This window comes from Macrotis lagotis, chromosome 1, assembly GCF_037893015.1.
Source record: "Macrotis lagotis isolate mMagLag1 chromosome 1, bilby.v1.9.chrom.fasta, whole genome shotgun sequence".
NCBI lineage: Eukaryota > Metazoa > Chordata > Mammalia > Peramelemorphia > Peramelidae > Macrotis > Macrotis lagotis.
The window spans coordinates 474402869-474423440 of NC_133658.1; the positions used below are offsets into that span (position 1 = coordinate 474402869).

The following is a 20572-nucleotide window of genomic DNA, read 5'->3' on the forward strand; positions in this document are numbered from 1 at the left end:
TTAGGCTAGTTTTTTTTTTTCTTAGAAGATTTAAAATCAGTAGGTAACGAGTGGCCAGGGCTGCTGAAATCAATCACTCATCACATGAGCACAAAATAGCCATAACTAACTCTACATGTTGTTGGGGAGGTGGATCATGATGGGCAACTTAGAAACCAGGGAAATCCATGTTGATTGCCTTTCTATAGCTACAACTAAGTGAATTTCTTTATGCTAATTTGTCTACGACTCAAGAATGTTTCATTTCATTTCAACATTAATCATAAATCATGAGTCAGGCCCTGTCAAGAACAGCACCAGACAAATTACTGAAAATTGTATTTACTTATTAAGTTGTAAATAATACTTTATTTTTTCCTAATCACATGTAAAGATAGTTTTCAGCATTCATTTTTATAAGATTTTAAGTTTCATTTAATATTTAATAATTGTCTGTTAAATGAATGAATGAATTAGCTTTTTAAAAAAATCCAAGGATATCTCAGACTGGCCAATATGACCAGAAAGGATAAAGATCATTGTTGGAAGTGTTGTGGGAAATCTGGGACACTATTACACTGTTGGTGGAGCTGTGAAGTCATCCAAACTTTCTGGAGAAAAATTTGGAACTACGCCCAAAGGGCAAAAAAAATGACCATACCCTTTGATCCAGCAATACCATTACTGAGTCTACACCCTGAAGAGATGATGAAAAAGGGTAAAAACATCATTTGCACAAAAATATTTATAGCAGCCCTGTTTGTGGTGGCAAAGAATTGGAAATCCAGTAAATGTCCTTCAATTGGGGAATGACTTAGCAAACTGTGGTATATATATGTCATGGAACACTATTGTTCTATTAGAAACCAGGAGGGATGGGATTTCAGGGAAGCCTGGAGGGATTTGTATGAGCTGATGCTGAGTAAGATGAGCAGAACCAGAAAAACACTGTATACCCTAACAGCAACATGGGAGTGATGATCAACCTTGAAGGACTCGCTCATTCCATCAGTGCAACAATCGGGAACAATTTTAGGCTGTCTGCAAAGGAGAGTGCCATCTGTATCCAGACAAAGAGCCGTGGAGTTTGAATAAAATTCAAATTTCCCCTTTAATTTAGGGGGGAAAATCTTACTGTCTGATCTTGTTATCTCTTAGACTTTTTGTCTCTTCCTTAAGGATATGATTTCTCTCTCATTACACTCAATTTGGATCAATGTACACCATGGAAACAAAGTAAAGACTGACAGATTTCTTTCTGTGGGGGGGGCAGGGAAGTAAGATTGGGGGTAAAATTGTAAAACTCAAGTAATATCTTTAATAAAAAAAATCCAAGGATATTTAAAGAATAAGGTAAATGAGAAAAGGATTTATGGGGGTTTAAATGTAGACCAAAGTTTACTATCTTCAGTTTTTAAAAGTTATCTTATGTATTAGGTTCCCCCCCCTCTAATTTTTTCCTCTTTTTTCAATTAGATTTTTCTTTCACAACATGATTAATATGGATATATGTTGAACAAAGTTATACTCATATAACCTGTTAAATTATTTTCTGTCAGAAGGGATAGAAAAGGTAAGGAGGGAGAAAATTATGAAACTCAAAACCTTACAAAAATGCTGAAAACTATCTTTGCATATATGTGAAAAAATAAATAAAATATTTACTTTAAAAATGTTAAAAAGAATATGGCGAATATATCAACTTCAAGCTGAAGTCAACAACATTTCATTCATGAATATTTTATGATCTCACAAAATATCCTAAATAACTGCTCAACAATCACTAATAAACAATCAGCAAGAGATAGTAAGCATCACTAAGTATATCTTAGTCAAGAATTTTTCATCAGGGGGCAGCTAGGTGGCATTGTGGATAGAATTGTTCCTGAAGTCAGGAGGACTTGAGTACAAATCCCCTCTCAGACACTTAATAATTGTGTAGTTGTGTGACCTCGGACAAGTCACTTAATCCAATTGCCTTAAATAAATAATTAAAAAAAAAAAAGAATTTTCATCAACTTTGAGCTAAGTCCAGTACTGAGTAAGAGAAGGAAAGAGGGCTCGATTGCATCTAGGAAAATGCTTACAGTGAACCCAAACATTACACAAAGTCCATGTTTTAAAAATCAATTATTCTCTCAATTATGCTCTGTATGACAATAAATCATAGGAAACTGTGATTAGAAATCAAAAGGGCAAAGGCATCAAAAGGCAAAAACACAAAAAAAGCAAAGAAGAGAATTCTGTTTAATGACTTGAATAGGCAATTATATAAATGACATTATCAAGGAAATGTATGGTGCCTAACTGAGATGAATTCTAGAAGCTGATCTGGTAGCTGCCATCACAAATTTTATTAATAATCTTTGGAATTAATTTTCTAAGTCAGACAAACTAATTCAGATTTAGCTGAGTAGTCACAACTAAAAGATATACATACACAGAAATGAATTTATAAAAGCAAAATCTAAACATCAATTTTAGGAATATCTGCTTAGTCTTGATGAAATCATTCCTAGGACTGTTATGAGGCTTCCTGTTCAGTAATTCTTGCCAATAGCAGAGCTCACTAAGTTTCTTCTAGATTTCTCATCCTTCAACCAAGTCAGTGGGTCTCAGGGAAGAGTAACAGGTAATGGGTCACAGATTGAAAAGAGCATTACTTTGTAGATTTTTCAGGACTCTGTTAATAAAAAAATATGTCCTAAGTAGACATGTGAAATTAATTAACTTTCTGTTCATTGTTAATGAGGACTCCTCTCCCTATGTTCTGATCCCAGCTATTTCAAAACTGACCCCTTTCTTTAAAAAGTAGAACCAACTCCATCAAGCTTTATAGCTGTCATGTTATAGACCTGAATCTATCAAGCTACTATTTGGGGTGTGCAGAAGTGATTAGAGATCTTTTTTAAAATCCCCTTTCCTTCTCTTTTTCACGTCTCTCTGCTTGGAATTAGGAATCCCACTTGGGAACCATGAAAGGAAAACCACAGTCATGCTCCTTTTAGAAAAGATTGTGTGGCTCATATGTTAAGAACTGTTATTAATTATTCTATTTTTTAATTAGCTAATAGTAATATTTTATAGACTGTGTTTGTAAAGACTGAGGCATTTCCCTCATTGTGATTGACAGAAATCCATTTATAGTGAGCTTATAACTCATTATTGAAGTAATCACTTCCCCTGCAGACCTTATCATTCTTATTAAATATCACTTTATATTTCCAGAAAAAATATGATTTATTTTGTGGGGTTCATTTTCTAGGTTCCCTGGTGGCAAATTCCCAAAAGATATACAGGGTCCTTTTTGCCAACAGATTAGGAGTAGAGCACCTTCAAAAAACTGTTAAAAATGCCTCCCCTATCCTTCTTCTAATAGACTCAGTAAATGCCAAATAATATCTAATAAAACAATTCTCTATGACTCTTCTAAAACCTATTAATTTAGAGTGCCAATTTCCTATGACATTTCAAATATGAATCACTAAAATAAGCCATCTATTGCTGACAAATTTTAACCCCCAATTTCCTCAGTGTATTTGATCTCAGGAAAATATGTACAATGCACTGCACATTTTAAGGTATTCTGTTGTATAAATAACAAAGTTAAAATTGTTACTCACCAGATTGTGGACTCTTGGTAGTTGGATTTTTCTTTGTAGGATTTGCTTCAATACAATAAATATAAATCAATAAAAATATTATAAAAATAAATGAATATAAATCAAAAGTCAGATGTGAGACACCATTACTGGGAAACATTAATTTTGACAAAATATGCTGGGTGGGGGTCAGTCTTTTCATTTGCCTCTGAATATACTGTCAAATATGTTCTTTGCAAATTAATCTGCAAACAAATCAAAATTTGACTGAGTTCTGAGAATTCCCTATTAATTTCAATGATCAATAGGAGTTTAAGAAAAAAGAAATGAGACTGAGTAAGGATATAGAAAGTTATACATGAAGAATGAACTTGAAGAAATTGAGTAAAGTAGGTAGAGAGAATGGGAAAGAGTGTGGGCCTTCTGAAAAAATATTACCAACATGACCAGATTTTCCTATGGAAGGTTTTTTGCTTTGTTCATAATTCTTAGGAAAATGTTTCTTTTAATTGAGCCTAAATTTGCTTCTTTATAGTTTCTACCCATTGGTCTTAGAAACCATGACCCTAAAGTTTAAAAATTATTCCCAAAGCCTCAAATTACTGGATCACAATACAAGCAATGCAAACCCCAAAAAGGAAATGTCAGGGGAAGAAGGTATAAAGATGGGAAGCAGTTATTTGGGGTTAAACCAACTCCCAGCTTCCAATTATTCTTTTAATAAATCTCCTTTTATGACCCTAAAATCAAGCTATAGTTTTGATAACAAATTAGAGGAGATTATGAATTGGCTTATCTGCTTACTTAGATTTGAAAATAAGGATAGCCTTATTCCTGAGCATCAACAAACTTTACTCCTGAGTAATAACTACTAAGTCCAAGTAAAAGGTCTTTTGCTTTAAACCATTTTTTCCCCTAGATCACATGGACAAACAAATAAGAGTAAAGTGTTCTGATACCAAGGTTTGAGTTGAAAGATAGAAAAGAGGGAGCAGCCAGGTGGCATAGTAAATAGAACACTGGCCCTGGAGTCGAGAGGAACTGCGTTCAAATCCAAATTCAAACACTTAATAATTACCTAGCTGTGTGACCTTGGGCAAGTCACTTAGCCCCATTGCCTCGCAAACTCCCCTCCCCCCCCAAAGAAAGATAGAAGAGAACTAGTACCCTAGTACTACCACCCTAAGTACATTCTTTTTTATCTTCCTCCTTCTAATCCTAACTCTCCATCATCACCAAATAGATACAATACTATAGTAATCTCAGACTTTGGGTGGAAGAGAAAAAGGACAAAAAAAAAAGTTGAGAGATGGAGAGAAGAAAAAGTATGGTAGTTTATGTGAATATCAATGCAGTAAGAAAATAAGAGCTATCAAAAGCAGAACTTGGAACATTGCTCCCTATTACTTCCCTGTGCCTTACATAATAGTTGAAGCTAATAATTTCGTGTGGATCCTGTATATATACAATGGTGAAATATCACTATGGGAGATTATTAAATACCAAGTAATTTATTTTAATGTCATTCATAATTAAAAAAGAAGCATAATATCTTCTAGGAAATAAGGGTTTTTTTTTTCCTGAAAAGAAGAAACTTTGCTTATATTAGATAGGGTTAAAGAACTAAGATATCTGAAGATATCTGTTACTCATGATCATCAATGGCATCAGACAAACTGAAATCTTGTCCTAGGGAAAAAAAACACTCATGTTAGACATTCAGCATGTGTCACTGTATGCTAGTTGTTGATGAAATAAATACAATGAATGAAGTACTGCTTCTCTTTGAGTGAATTATATAAACTGTAGATATATAGATATATGCAAACTATATACAGAGAACTTACAAAATGATGGGGTGAGGCAGAGGATGGTGAAGATGTTGAGGCAAAGGCAAAGCTCTATGTGGTATTAGAGATAAGCTTTAGAGGAAACTAAGAATTCTATAGAGCCAGAAAAGTGGCATAATCAGAGCTCCAGGCTAGCATTAGTAATAACTGAGTTCAAATGAAACTTCAGATACATGCTAACTATATGACCTTGGGCAAGTCATTGTGCCCTTATTGCCTCAGTTTCCTCATCTGTAAAATAAGTGGAGAAAGAAATGGCAAGCCACTCCAGTATCTTTGTCAAGAAAATTCAAAATGAGGAGTCAATCAGACACAACTGAAATTACAGAACAGCAAGAGCAAAGAAGAAAAGTGTATGCTAAGCATTGTTAGTAAACAATTAAAAACAGATTTTTAAAAAAAAATTTCTGAAGTGATATAAAATTGTTTAATAATACCAGGGGTGATGAGGATTAAATATGATTTAGCATTTATAATATTACACATAGAGTATTTTATAGATTCCACAAAAGCAAGTTGCAAAAATTAAATTTGTTTGATCATTACTCAAGATAACTTTCCTGTCCTCAACAACAATAAAAACCCCCCAACAAAGTTGGTATCCCTTCCATATCATGGCAGGGAAGGGTATAACTCTCTTGAAATCTGGAAAATACGCATAAAATTTTTGGCTCTCCTCTCATAACAGAGAAGTTTGAATTTTTCCTTTTTCTATTATGGGGTATTTACAGTACTTAATTGTAAAATTTGGATTAATATTTGGTTATAAACTTTGTGTCATCTATGACTCCCATAAAACTTCCCCCAAAATTCCCATTTAATTTCTTATGTTGAACCAATATAGTAACCCAATTTATCAAAATCATGATAAAGAAAGTCATGATGTGAAAGGGATAACTGTAAATGCAGATGTGTGTTCCAATCTATGTAATTCTTCTCAAATGTATTTTCAACATAGTGGATAGATCTTGAAAGTCCTGGAGGAAATGAAACAATGGTATCAGGGAAAAACCAGTTCATTCTATTCATACAGTCTGTAACTTGACATAATTACCACTAAACTGTCAGTTGTTCTCAGCTTTGAAGCACCAGCCTCTTAACATCCCTCTAAACTCTCACATGGCTATATCACAGTTCCAAATTCCAATCAATGAAATGCTATGGATGAAAACCTATCTAGAAGGCAGATTTTCAAAAGGAGCTATCTAGGCTATTTAAGGATGCATCCTTAAAAGAAAATAACACTCCACAGATGGTTGTGGAGACCTGCTCTGAACACAAGACATCCCATTTAGAAATATAAAATGACCACTATTTACTGTATTCATTCAGGACTTTGAAAAATGAGTTGAATATGCTCTAATGCCAAATTTAAAGAGCAAGCTACTTTAATTATAAATTAATGACCAATATGAGTTTGTTTCGGAGAAACTGCATAATCTTCCCCTCTTTGCAGTTTGCATATATGACAAAGTTGATTAGATAGCTATTTTTACTGAAATACTTTTTAAATATTTCAAATTTGGTCTCAGACACTTAGTAGTTATGTGACTATAGACAAGTTACTTAACCCTGTTTACCTCAGTTGTCTCATCTGTAAAGGGTGTTGGAGAAGGAAATGGCAAATTGCTATAGCAGCTTTGCCAGGAAAACCCCAAATGGGGTTACAGAGTCTGAAATGACGAACAACAACAACAACTCTTTGAGGCACTTTGATATCTTTTGGGGATACAATGATGAGAAACAATAATTTTTGCATTCAAATGTTTGCAGTGTGAGAAAAGGGGTGAAAATGGAACTTAAATGAGATCACAGATATGGGGTTGTCAGATAACAGAGTTCATCTAATTTAACTCCCTTATTTTAAAGATGAAGGTACAGTAATCCAAAGAAGGTACATGGGTAATTTGCAGAATCAGGATTTGAATTGAGATTCAAAGATCTTTCAGATATTAATGTGTTATGTTGAAATATTCATTCTTTATCTCAACTTTGCTTGACTCAAGATAGTCCTTGATATAGTCAATCTCCCACTTTGTGAATTAGTATGATAAATCTGTTAGAAAAGTTCCTTTCTCTTTTATTTTAGATCTTTGAATTTTCTATTTGATATCTTTTGTTTTTGCAAGACTTTATTTCCAAAGATATCCTTTCCCCTCCCTAGCAAGTCACACTAAATAACAAAGAATTAAAAAGGGGGGAGCAGTTTATTTCCAAAGATATCCTTTCCCCTCCCTAGCAAGTCACACTAAATAACAAAGAATTAAAAAGGGGGAGCAGTTCATTCAAACCAAGTATATAGCAACATGTTGCAGCATAAACAATATTCCTCACCTCTAGACCCATCTCTATAAAGGAGGAAGAGTACACTTTCTGAAATCTTTTTCATGGCCAAGTGTGGTAGTCATAATTATACTCTTCATTTCTTTCTATTTTTCCCATAGCTAGCCTTGCTTATTTATAATGGTGTTGTTATTGTACATTTAAAATATAGTCCCTTGCCTAACTAAAAAATTTGGTAGGGCAGGAAAAAAATTGTGTATGGAAAACAGGTATGGCCTGCTTATGAAGAAACAGAACCTCATATGAATAGTTGAGGAGATATTAATTGTACTAAGCACTTGAGAGAACAGTCCCTCAGATAAATGTACTACTGAGGCCTGTTTGAGGTCAGGTATTGAGATAATAATAATTCAGGGCATTGTGATCCATCAGCTAATTTATAAGACAATTACCTGTATTAAGATTGTCATTGGGATATGACTGTCTACAGTTTGAGGTCATAATGTCCGTTACTGTTATTCGATTGTGTCTAACTCTTCAAGACCCTATTTGGGGTTTTCTTGGCAATTAGGCTGGAGTGGTTTGCCATTTCCTTCACCATCTAATTTTATAGATGAGGAAACAGGGTTAAGTGACTCACCTATAATAGTAGAACTAGTGTCTGAGGTCAAATTTGAACACAGACCTTCCCAACTCCAGGTCTGGCACTATATCCACTGTGCCACATAGCTGATTATAATAAGTTTAGCATGAGGGCAACATTAGGAACTGGAAGGCCTGATAGGTGGTAAAGAACAGTTTTTGAAAAAAAAAGTTGGATTTTTTAAAAGAGATACTACCAGCAGCAATGCATCTGGATGGTAGAAGGAAAGGGGAATGGCTTAGACAATGGAGATGAAATAGGGAAAAAGACCAAAGAGCAACTTTGTTTTTGAGTAGAGATTTTAATTTTAACTAAGTACTTGCAAAGATTATTAAAGTTCAACTGAGTTTAGATTTCAATTGCCTATTATATACAAGGCAGGAAAGTTTTCTTGCTCTTAAGAAGCTTATATTCAAATCTGGAGGGGGGGAAGAAATTCAATATTTACATTAACAAGACAGACAAATAGATGATAGATGTACACATTTATGTAAATACCTAAAATATATGCATGCATTTGGTTTATATATCTATACCTACACATGAAGTAATTCCAAAAGATAGAAAATTGATGAAATCATAACATCCCTTGGGACCATGACTATAGAAGATATGGGGCAAGAACAAAAAATTCCCTTCAGAATTTACGTTGCTTCCAAGTAGAGCTCAACCTGGGCCAATAGACTAATAGAGGCATCAACTGCACAGCAATCCAAATGAAAGGAAATAGATCACTTCCATGACCCCATTAGAGCAGCCCCAAAAAGAAAAAAGGAATAGTCTTCTGTCCAGGTCAAACATCCTGGATTCATTAGAGATAAAAGTAGTGGGGAGGATAGTTTCAAGGGGAAAGAAAGAAAATCTCTCCTACAACTAGTAGGTCCTTGGTTTCTTTCTCCCCTGCTACAAGGCAATGGGGTTAAATGACTTGCTCAAGGTCACACAGGTAATTATTAACTGTATGAAGTTGAATTTGAACTCAGGTTTTCCTGATTCCAGGGCCAGTACCTTATTCACTACTCAAAAACTAAGAATTGTATTAGAGGTGATGATCTGCATTCATAGCAGGGATTTCCTTAACAGGGAGTTCCATCTGCTTATGAAATTGTAGATTCAGACCAAAAATTTAAAAAATACTTCAAAATTTCAAAATAGCAGTTTCCTTCACTACAATCTTATTATGCAATTGTTTCAGTCATGTCCTACTCTTCATGTCTTCATCTGGGGTTTTCTTGGCAAAGATTGGAATGATTTGTTATTACCTTCTTCAACTCAAATTTACAGATGAGGAAACTGAGGCAGAGTTAAGTGACTTGCCCAGGTCACTCAGTGTTTGAGACCAGATTTTAACTCAGTCTACTTGACTCCAGTCCTAGATCTCTAACCCCTGCTCCACTTACCTGCCATACAATCCCTCCAATACATTTATCATGGCTTCTGTAAAACAGTGAGATTCCAAAAGGATATTCCAGTACAACCCAATCTACCAAGTATCAAGTATGGGGACTATGTGTCCATCATACAGGAATGTAAATCTTTCCAAATTTGGGTAACAGCATCAAAAGATTGGCCATAGCAACTCATGAAGCATCATTTTCTAAGGTTTGGAGGAATTATAATCTTATTCCTATATTAATCCTGACCAAAAATCTTTTGAAAATAATCTCATTTTAAGAGACCTTTGTAATTTTCACCTTCATAATAACAATGTGAATAATCTAAATATTATAATAACTTCTTCATTTATTTAAATGGGGAAAAATTGCTTCTCAGAGAAATTAAATGATCTGTCTAAAGCATTTACTAGCTAGTAAATGCTAGATGATAAGAGATAATACTGAAAACCAGGTAATTTGATTCCAATTCCTGTGTTCAATATATGCCTACAAACTGGCAGAAGGACAATATATAAAGTGGTATCCATCTTAAATAGATACTCTCTTAGAATTTTTAAAATAGTTAATAATCATAAATAATGAAAAATTTAAAACTAACATTTTCATATGTAAATATATATTTTAATATATCTTAGGTCCCTCTGGCTACTCTTTGGTCCACAATTGCTTTTTGGGGGAAGAAGATAAATCTTTGTTTGTCTTCCTCTTACTGGCCAATTTATTGCTGGATCACTTCAGCCTGCTGTCAGTTCATACATTATGAATGGAAAAATGGATTAATACTATTTCAGTATTAATCTAAAATGACTGGTGAAATAAATATTCTAGGGGTTAAAAAATAAAATGAATCCTATATCATTTCTTAATCCTAAATTGATTAGAAAAGAGAGCCATATGTCTCTGTGATTCATTTCCTTACTTCTGCCTTTCTCCAAGGTTGGGAAGTGCTAATATGTTACCTCCTTTTTCCTTCAAAGCATTTTCATAATTATATTCCCTTTTCTCTCCTTTTTTCTTATAATTTCCTTGCTGACATGAATTATGTCTTTTTTAATATATACTCCATATATAGTAGACATTCAAAAGATTGATCAGTCTTTCAAGATAACATCTTTCCTCTGTAAATTAAGCAGTTCCCAGTTATTAGTAAATCAATATTAAAACTGAAATATTACAGTAAAACATGAAGTATAACTGATTTTTAAAAAACAGATAAAGATTTCCTCTAGAACATTCTAATACTCCATAGGATAGAAATAGAAGCTAGACCTCCGAGTTCCTTGGCATTGGTAAGCATCTTAGACTCAGCAAGTCCAAAGCAGAACTCATTACCTTTCTTTACTCCACTACCCCTTCTGAACTTTCCTATTTCTGTTGGGTCAACACTATTCTCCCAGTTACCTAGGCTTGCACCTTTGTTATTTTGATTTCTCATTCTCATTCACCCCACATATCCAAAAAATTGCCAAATCCTGTTGTATCTACCATCAAAATATCTTAATACATATCCTCTTATCTCTACTCACATAGTCAAAAAAAAACCCTGTTCAGGTCTTCATTACCTTTCACCTGAACCATTGCAAAAGCTTTCTACTTGATCTCCCTGACTGATTTCTCCCCACTCAAATTCATTCTCCATTCAGTTGTCAGCTTGATTTACCTAAAGCACAGGTCTGATCAGGTCACTTCATCTTGATTAGTGAGTTGCAATAAATGTTGATTTCCTCCAAAATAAAGCATAAGGTTTTTTGTCTGGCATTTAAAGACCTCTATTACCGGCCCCTTTCTACATTTCCAATTTTGTACATTTCACACCCCTATATTTAGTTGATTTGCAGTTCCTCAAACACAGGAGTCATTTCCTTTCCCAGTACCAGTTCTCTCTCCACTGTGCCATGTTTCTTCTCTAACATTTCATAAATAATCAAATATAATACTTAGATTTCAACAACAGCTACTAGCTAGAAGGCTGTCACAGTTGAGTATAATATCCTTCTAGTCTCTCAATCACTTTTTCCATATGTCCCTGCTTATAATGCTACAACTTTCCCAGAATGACTCAAACATTGAACCAGAGTCCTGTTTTTCTCCCTTCTGAAAATCTTTTCACATCTCAACTTTGACTAAGGGAATAGACAAATAGGAATCTGACATTAAAAAAAGGAGTGGGGGGAGAGGGGAAGGTGGGAAAGTAAGAGAGTAGATATGATGTTCTTATATATAACCTTTTATTGAAAAATAAATAAGGGCTAGAGCTAGAAAGAGTCTTAAAGCCATTATTACCCAACTCCTTTCATTTTACTGATGAGGAAACTGAGATTCAGATAGGGCAAATTTCTTGCCCAAGATCAGAAAGTCAGGCGATAAGAGTTGAATTAGAATATAGAATTATATCAAAAATTCTTTCCACTGTGCATTTCCTCAATGAAGAACATAAGTATCGATTTTGTAATTGTCTCAGTGAGTACTAGTATTCTGAGAATCTAAAAAGTATGAAAACATTCGAATTTAGTGCAAGAAGTGCATGTTGCTTCTGAGTTTTCTGTGCAAACTTTAGGTATATATGTGTGTGTGTGTGTGCATGTGTGTGTGCTCACGTGTGTGCACTAAGGACATTGTGACAATGATTCACAAAGGGTGGGGCAGTCTTGAACTAACTGCTGTGACTCATCCCTGACAAGACATTCTCCTGCAGTGTCAAAGGCTCTGAAAACTACCATTCAGCCATTTTAAATGTGGTGAGTAATACAATGTGAAAGCCATGTGCTAAAGCAACATTTTTTAAATTTAAAGACATTTATATTTAACTTCTCATATCTGAAAATAAATTAAATAGGACTTCTTGCCAGTCCAGATTTTTAAATCCTTTCTCCCTCCTCTCACTCCAATTACTACTAAGTCAAACAGAATGTTCACCACCCAGAAAAGAAAGCCAAGACTCAGTAATTGCACATACTAAAATCCTTCAGTCTTGTTAAAAATTACCACTATAAAGACTTTTTTTCTTTTGCTTGTATGTGTGAGGTGGAAGTATGCTGAAAATTCCATTGTAAAATTCTTTCTAAATAAAGAAAAGCTTTCCAGATTTTTTATTGGAAATTCATACAATTTAAATGTCATTTATAATTATACATACTTTATGATGTGTAATTTGCTAATATTCTCTATTTTTGTTACTTTGAATTATCTAAACCAACGGTATGTGTCCTAACAAATTAAAATCCCTCAAAATTTCCAAGAACTATACTTCTTAGCTTTTAAAAATATTAAGTTAGGTTGAATATATATTTAACAAAAACTCATTTACTTACCATTTTATTATAATTAAATGAATGAAAATTACCAAATGGTTAAAATGAGACTCTCTTTTGAAGAGAAGAAATTTTGTACCACACCTGGAACAAAAGCAGGTTCTGGGCAAAACTTTTATTCTGAGTAAGATTATAAATTGAAGTGAAAGGCAAAAGAAGGTATAGTGACATCCCTGGAAATGAGAACAAAGAAATTCTGGCCCTAGAGTTAGATCCAGATCTCAATTTAATTTTTGCTAGCCCAGGGACAAATATTAGGCAGCAATTTTTCTGTGTATAGCAACAGTTGCAAAAACACAACAAAACACTATCTACAGTCACATCCAAAAATGCTACAATGTGTGGATGTTATTCCATGATAAGCTTTGTTGCCTTTTGTGTCTTTGTGTGTATACAATATTTTGTCATTACCAGACTCCTTTCTTCGGGAGGCTCATAAGATAGGTGATATTGTTATTAGGATCCCAATTTTACAGATAATAGTATCAGCAAACAATAATTTACATTTATGTAATTTGAGGATGCTTACAATGGCTAAGAAGCAATGAACCAGTGAAGCCAGTATTGCAAGTATTATTGTACCCATTTTAAACATGAATAAACAGTGATAAGCAGATAAAAGTGATTTACTAAACCACTTGTTTGCAACAGAAGAACCCAAAGTTAAATTCAGATCTTTTAAGTAGCTCACTGTTCAATTTGCTATGTGATACTGCTTCTCAGAATTATAATTATATCACAAAATCCAAATATATTTCTAAATATCTCTTTTAATAGTTTATGTTCCCTATTAGGTGAGTTAGGAAATAGTTGAATAACCTACAGCATTTAATATAAAACAAGGATTTTTAGTTTGGGGTACATAAGAATCTTGATTTCAGTCAATGAATTTTAATGAGAAAAAATTATTTTTATTTTTCACTCATTTCTAAGTTCTGAACTAGGCTTACCTCAAGCAATTCTTCTAGTAATACAGGTTTGATATTGGAACAAAATGAGATTTATGGGTCATTCAACAGTTAACTAAAGGACATTTACTTGACCACATCAGAAGGATTATAGGCATTGAGAACTCCTAGAGTTGATTCAGCTGAGCATCAAGATCCTCTAGCCAAGCACCTGAGCACCTCATGGTCCCTTTCTACTCAAATGATGGGAAAGTGACCACAACAATCTGAATCTTTAGTCCCTGTAGTCAATGAAGTCATAAGAAGTATTTCCATTAGCTTTTAAGAGGTAATTGCCTTCTTTTAAGAGGCTTGAGATATTGTTCTTATATTGTAACTTGTCTCTAAGTGAAATTTAGCATTTTCTTCAATTGTTTAAGAACATTATTCTGAGAGCTGTTCATAAATATTACCAAACTGTCACAGGAATCCATGACACAAAGATTATTTTAGATGACTCCTAAAGTCAGTCTCCACTCTAAGCTTTGTATTTTAAAAGTAAGAAAGTGAATTGTTTTAGAGCAGGATATATATTTTTTCATTTAAAAAGCAAACTAACCAAATCAAGTTAACTGTTCCCCAGTGGATCATTGGTGAGATTATTTTTTTAATCCTTTACCTACCCTACAATTTTTCACTTGCCATTTTTTGTTAATGAGAAATGACTAGGAAAAAATGGAAGATTAAGATCATTTGAAAAATCATATGGTTAATGTAATATATACATATATACATTTTAAGTTATATATATGGCATATTTGTTTATGCATGTGTATATACATTTATCTATACATGTATACAAATTTTAAACATAACTATTAATGGATAATAGTTTCATATATAATCTTTTTCTGTTCTACTTTATATATATGAATGTTTTCTTTTTGGCATTCATTAAATTTATTATTAAGAATTAATTTTAAAATAAAAGATTAGATTAATTTTTTTTGGTATTTGCAAGGCAATATGGTTAAATTAGGTAACTTTCCCAAGGTCACACAACTAGGTAGTTATTAAGTGTCTGAGGCCAGATTTGAACTCAGATCTTCCTGACTGTGGCCAGTACTCTGTCTACTGTACCACCTAGCTGTCCCCAGATTCATTCTTAAGTAGTTTCTGAATGAGTCTATAAAAAGCTCTCAGCTGAAAGAAGCAAAATAGCACAGTGGTTAGAAGGTTTAACCTGGAGTTAGGAAAAACCAGAATTAAACACAGCCTCAGTCACTTACTTTGAGACCCTAAAAAAGTCACCTAACCTTTGCCTTAATTTCCTCATCTGTAAAATAGGGATAACAATAGTATTTAGCCACCAAGGTGGTTGTGAGAATAAGATAACATTTATAAAGCGCAACACAAACCTTAAAGTGCTGTTTAATTGTAATCTATTAGTTAAAACAATTGTTATTTTTATAAATAATTATTATTACCAAGAAGCATAATGACATAATAGATGGAAAACTAGCCTCCAGGCAATTCTGAGTTCAAGTCTTTTGAGATCCCAGGGCTTTAGGCAACTCTTAAAAACTATCAGAGCAGACCTCAGTTTGTATTAGCATTTTCACTGTGATTTCACTATAGCAAAAAAATTCTAATAGATCATCAGGTAATTCTAATAGGGAGACAGTTGATATACTTAACTCAATTCAAAATTCACCATTCTTTCCAACATATGCTTTGAATAATGTGCTTTGAACATTTCCTTTTTTTGATGAGGCAATTTGGGCTTAAGTGACTAGCCCAGGGCCACACAGTCAAGTGCGTGAAGATAAACTCAGGTCCTCCTGACTCTAGGGCCTACACTATATCCACTGCAGCACCTAGCTGTCCCTATGTGCTTTGAATATCTCAAAGCATTATCTAAATAGTCAGGGCTTTGATTTTTGTTTTGTTTTGTTTTTTAAAGCAGATTTTAGATTTTATTGCTGTAGTGAAATCCCAGTGAAGAAAATCCCACCACTAATTCAAATCTGTTCTGCAAGTTGTCAAGGTTCATAGATTGTTTACTAGAACCCTGAGATATCAGAGGTATGATTTGAAAGATTTTTCCGAATATGAGACCAGCTTCTAGATCAAAGTGGCTTTTATAGTTATTTGTTGTTATTGTTGTTATGATTATTATATGGATGTAAGGGATTAAATGAAATGAAAGTATAACTGAAGCCAACAGAACCCTAGCTGACTTGAAGGCATATGGTCTGGATACCGCCCTCTCTCCTAACAACAGATACCCTGATTTGGGGAGGTTCAACAGATTTAGACCTAGAAGAGAACCCTAATTCATTTTATAGATAAAGTTGAAGGCTTTTAAAATTTAAAATTCTTTCAAAAAGAATACCAGATTTGGGTCAGACCTAGATTAATTCAAATCTTGGTTCTGCCACTTATATTTTAATGATCATGTGTAAAGCATGTACCCTTTTTACCCAAAGAGTTATCAGGTTGCTCATCTACAAAATGAATGGGTTTTGACAGATAACCCCAAAGATCATTTCCATTTCTAATTCTATATTATTTATATTACAAAACCCAATTGATCATTATAGGGTGACATAACCCTGAGGAAGTTCTACTGTTTTTAAAAATAATCTTTAAAATACATAAGCTTCCATGTTTATATTTTAACATAGAAACCTCAAGTAATCCTTTCTTATGGTAGTCACATAAGAAGATTTTTTAAAAATCTGGAGGCAGTATTACAAATAACCTTCTAGACAAGGGGAACAAAAAAGCATTCTTAGGTGAGAAAGTGGGAGTAATAAACAATGTCCCATGGAAGAGTGTGGAGGAAGGGAAAAGAGTCTAATATAGGGTTCCAACTCCCAATTCTAATGAGTGGAAAATAGGATTGCTGTTGGGAAGGCTCCCTTATTCTCTGCAACACACACAAACACACACACACACACACACACACACACACACACACACACACACACACACCACATAGAGGATAGTTTCCTATTTTAAACAATTATTCCTAATAATTAGTTGATTAATCAAGTTATTTTTTCACACTTGACACCTAAGCATACAGGTTCTTGGAAGGATGGGAAGAATGATGATTATATAAATAACTGATTATTTTTTAGGGGGGGATATGAATTGAAAATGGACTTGGAGGCAATACCCATACCTAACTTTCAAAGCATCATGTTCAGCAGGAAAAAATTATGTGTAAGATTTATGAATAAGGGAAGAATTTATGACAAAACAAGAGAGACAAACACAAAAGGTAAAATGGATAATTCTAACTACATGAAATTAAAAGTTTTTTTTGTACAAACAAAACCAATGCATCCAAAATTATAAAGAAAGCCAGAAACTGGGGTTTGGTTGAGGACATTTATACCAAATTTCTCTAATAAAAGTCTCATTTCTCAAACATATAGGGAACCAAGAAAAATTTATAAAAATAAAAGCTATTCTCCAGTTACTAAATGGTGAATAAATATTAATAGGCAGTTTTCAGAAGAAGAATTCAGGGCTATCATAAACTTTAAAATGATAAAAATTGCTAAGAATCACTAATAATTAGAACAAATTCAAATTTAAACAGTTCTGAAGTACTATCTCATACCTATCAGATTAGCTAATATGACAGAAAAGGAAAATGACAAAGGCAAGAGGAAATGTGAAAAATGGCTACTCTAATGATACTATTGAAACAGCTGTGAACTGGTCCACCCATTCTGGAGAATAATTTGACCCATATTCCCTAAAGACTAAAAGAAATGGTGTATATCCTTTGACCCATCTTCTTGTTTTGCATCCCAAAGAGATCAAGGAAAAAAAGAAAAGGACCCATTTATACAAAAACAAATATTAAACTGTTTTAAAGATGAAATTGGAAATTGAAGGGATACTAACAAGTAAGGAATGACTGAACAAACTGTGTAAATGATTATAATGGAATATTACTGTGCTATGAGAAATAGTATTTCAGAAACACCTGCATATTAACTCAGTCAAAGTGAAGTGAACAGAATCAGGAGAACATCATACACAGTGATAACAATATTGAAATGATAATTGTAAAAGATTTAGCTACTCTGATCAATAAAATGATCCAAGTCAATGCTAAAAGACTTAAGATGGAAAATATTGTTCACCTCCAAAGAGAGATCCAATGACCTGTGAGTGAAAATTGAAGCAATTTTTTTTATTCTTTGCCTCTTTTTTGCAACAGATCTAATAAGGAAATATATTTTTAGAGCTTCACATGTATCATATTGCTTGTCTTCTTAATGGGCAAGGGATGGACTGCAAGGAGAAAGAGAATTTTGAACTCGAAATTTTTAAATGAATGTTGAGGTAGGCAGAGTATCTCATATTCTAGCTGGAGAGGACTTTGGGGATTTGCTTAATTGAAGCTATTAATTTTATAGAGGAGGAAGATGATGCTGTCGAAATGTAAATTTACTTGCCTAAGTTCACAGAGGAATGCTTCTTCCTAGTTTATTAGAATAGAGATTAAGCTGAAATGGAGTCAAGTTGAGTCCAAATATCAAACTTGAATTGTTTGAGCCTTAAGAGACCTACCTCATAGACCATCTTTCCCAAACCATAGTATTATATGAGCAGGGGAGGAGCAAAACAGAAGCCCTAGGTTAGTTATCAGAACAGAAACTAGTACCTGAGTCTTGACCCCTAACACAACCTACTTTCAAGCAGATTGTTGAAATTTAGACCTGTCTTTAAAAGAACAGTGATTTCAAAACAGCAGCCCTATTCTCATTAATTAGGACAAAGTTCTGGGTAGAGAGGCAACCACCTTCCTGTCTCAGTTCTTCCAAATACCTTTTAATCCCACAGTCAGTCTTCCACTCCCAATCCTACTCCCACCGCTGGTCAGCCCAAAAGTTTTTGAAGCTGGGAGTGGAGGATTCTCCTACCTTATCTCACCACACAGACCTGAAGGAAAGCTTGAGAGACCCGAGAAAGCAAAATTTCAAGGAATTCTAAGATCCTTAGGATATGAAAATAAAAAAGTAGCTAGCCTCCTGGGAATCCATAGCAGGGGCTATGGCCCTGCCTCCCTTACTCAGACTTTTAACCTTGTTGCACTTGAAGGAAGCACTGCTCTCCCATGAATAATGGTTAGTTTCTGGGCAGCCTAGCAACTCCTCATATACCCTCTACAAAAGCAGTAGCCCTGAGAGTCTGACAGAGGCGGCTTTGGTCCAGTCTTCCTCTCTTTCTGTTGGAGAATAAAGCTCATGACCAGTTAGCTAGGGTTCTCCCCACAAAAGGTAATTAGATATAAAGCCCCTACTTCCACTATCTAGTTGCTTAATTATTTTCAAAGTTGGGTATGATGCTACAAACCAGGAGACATAACAGAAGTGACCCTTTAAGTTTTTCAAACTAAAGCAAAGCTCTTGTTCAAATTTGACCCATAACTCAATCACTCAATTTGATATAATGTTTTTTCAAGAAATACAGAGGAAAAAAGTAATTCTAAATATAGTTCTAGAATAAATCCAAAGCCCCTGAATTTCATAAAGCTATGCATTCTCATACTGTGGTACTGTTTCCTGTTGAACAGAAGTAATCACAATAATGCAAGTCTTGAAAGAGAGCCCAAAGAAAAATGTTATTAAGTAAGAAATAAAATCAAAGATCATGAGGACAGTTGATTCAGCAATTTCACTCTGAATTAAAAATCCATCCACAAATGATGCACAACAGACATTCCTTTGGAATTCTGATCCTAAACAAGTGTTGTTGCATCATCTCCTAGTCCAAGTACAGGTGATTATATTACACCAAACCTAGATTTGTACATTTTCAGGAAGACATAAATTGTTTCTTCCAATGTTCTCTGACTAACCTTATCAGAAATATTTTGTTTTATTTGTCTTATTTTATTTTTCTACTCCACAGAATTTAGGATATAGATTCAATCCTTCCCATATTTGATCTTAAAACTTACTGCCCTTCAAAATGTAACTCATGTCTTACTTATTCCAAGAAGCTTTCCTTTGTTGTGTAGAACTGCCTAATCTGTCCCTTGTACTTATGGTGAGTATCATGGTGTTTAAGACTTAATTGTTTTCTAATTGTTTCCTGAATGCCTACTTCTGCTAGGCAGTCGATATAAATTTGATATCCCCTCCACATACATTTTATTACAATGATTCCAAAAAGATGAATAAAATAAATGTCTGTAATGGAATGCCATAGTGCCTTTAGAAAAGGATGGGTTCAAAGAAACCTAGAAAGATTTTTAGGAACTGATACAGTAAAGTGAGCAGAACCAGAATAGTTTTATGTTAACATATTAATATAATGATCAATTATAATTCCAGAGGATTGATGAAGATCCAGCCTTTTGGAAGAGAGATGAAGGATTCAAATACACTGTTTAGATGTAATTTTGGACTCAGAAATTGTGACTTGACTATGAGTTACACTTTCTTCTTTGGAATCAAGTTTGGAGGATTATTTCTATACAATCCTTATTTTGTTCCTAGTATTTGTATTTTATTTCACTATTGAAGTAGAATAAATTGTATTGGAGAAATGTCTGTCTAGTTTTTTAATATTAAGAAAATATTTTTATT

General features: G+C 33.8%; 1 protein-coding gene across 1 annotated transcript in view; it reads right to left on the reverse strand.

The window, feature by feature from the left end:
• Positions 1 to 20572, reverse strand: part of LOC141504772 (uncharacterized) — a 68477-nt gene that overhangs the window by 36310 nt on the left and 11595 nt on the right. Inside the window, exon 3 of the mRNA XM_074210042.1 lies at positions 3603 to 3647. Within this exon, the coding sequence (XP_074066143.1) occupies positions 3603 to 3647 (45 nt within the window). The remainder of the gene's footprint in view (positions 1 to 3602; positions 3648 to 20572) is intronic.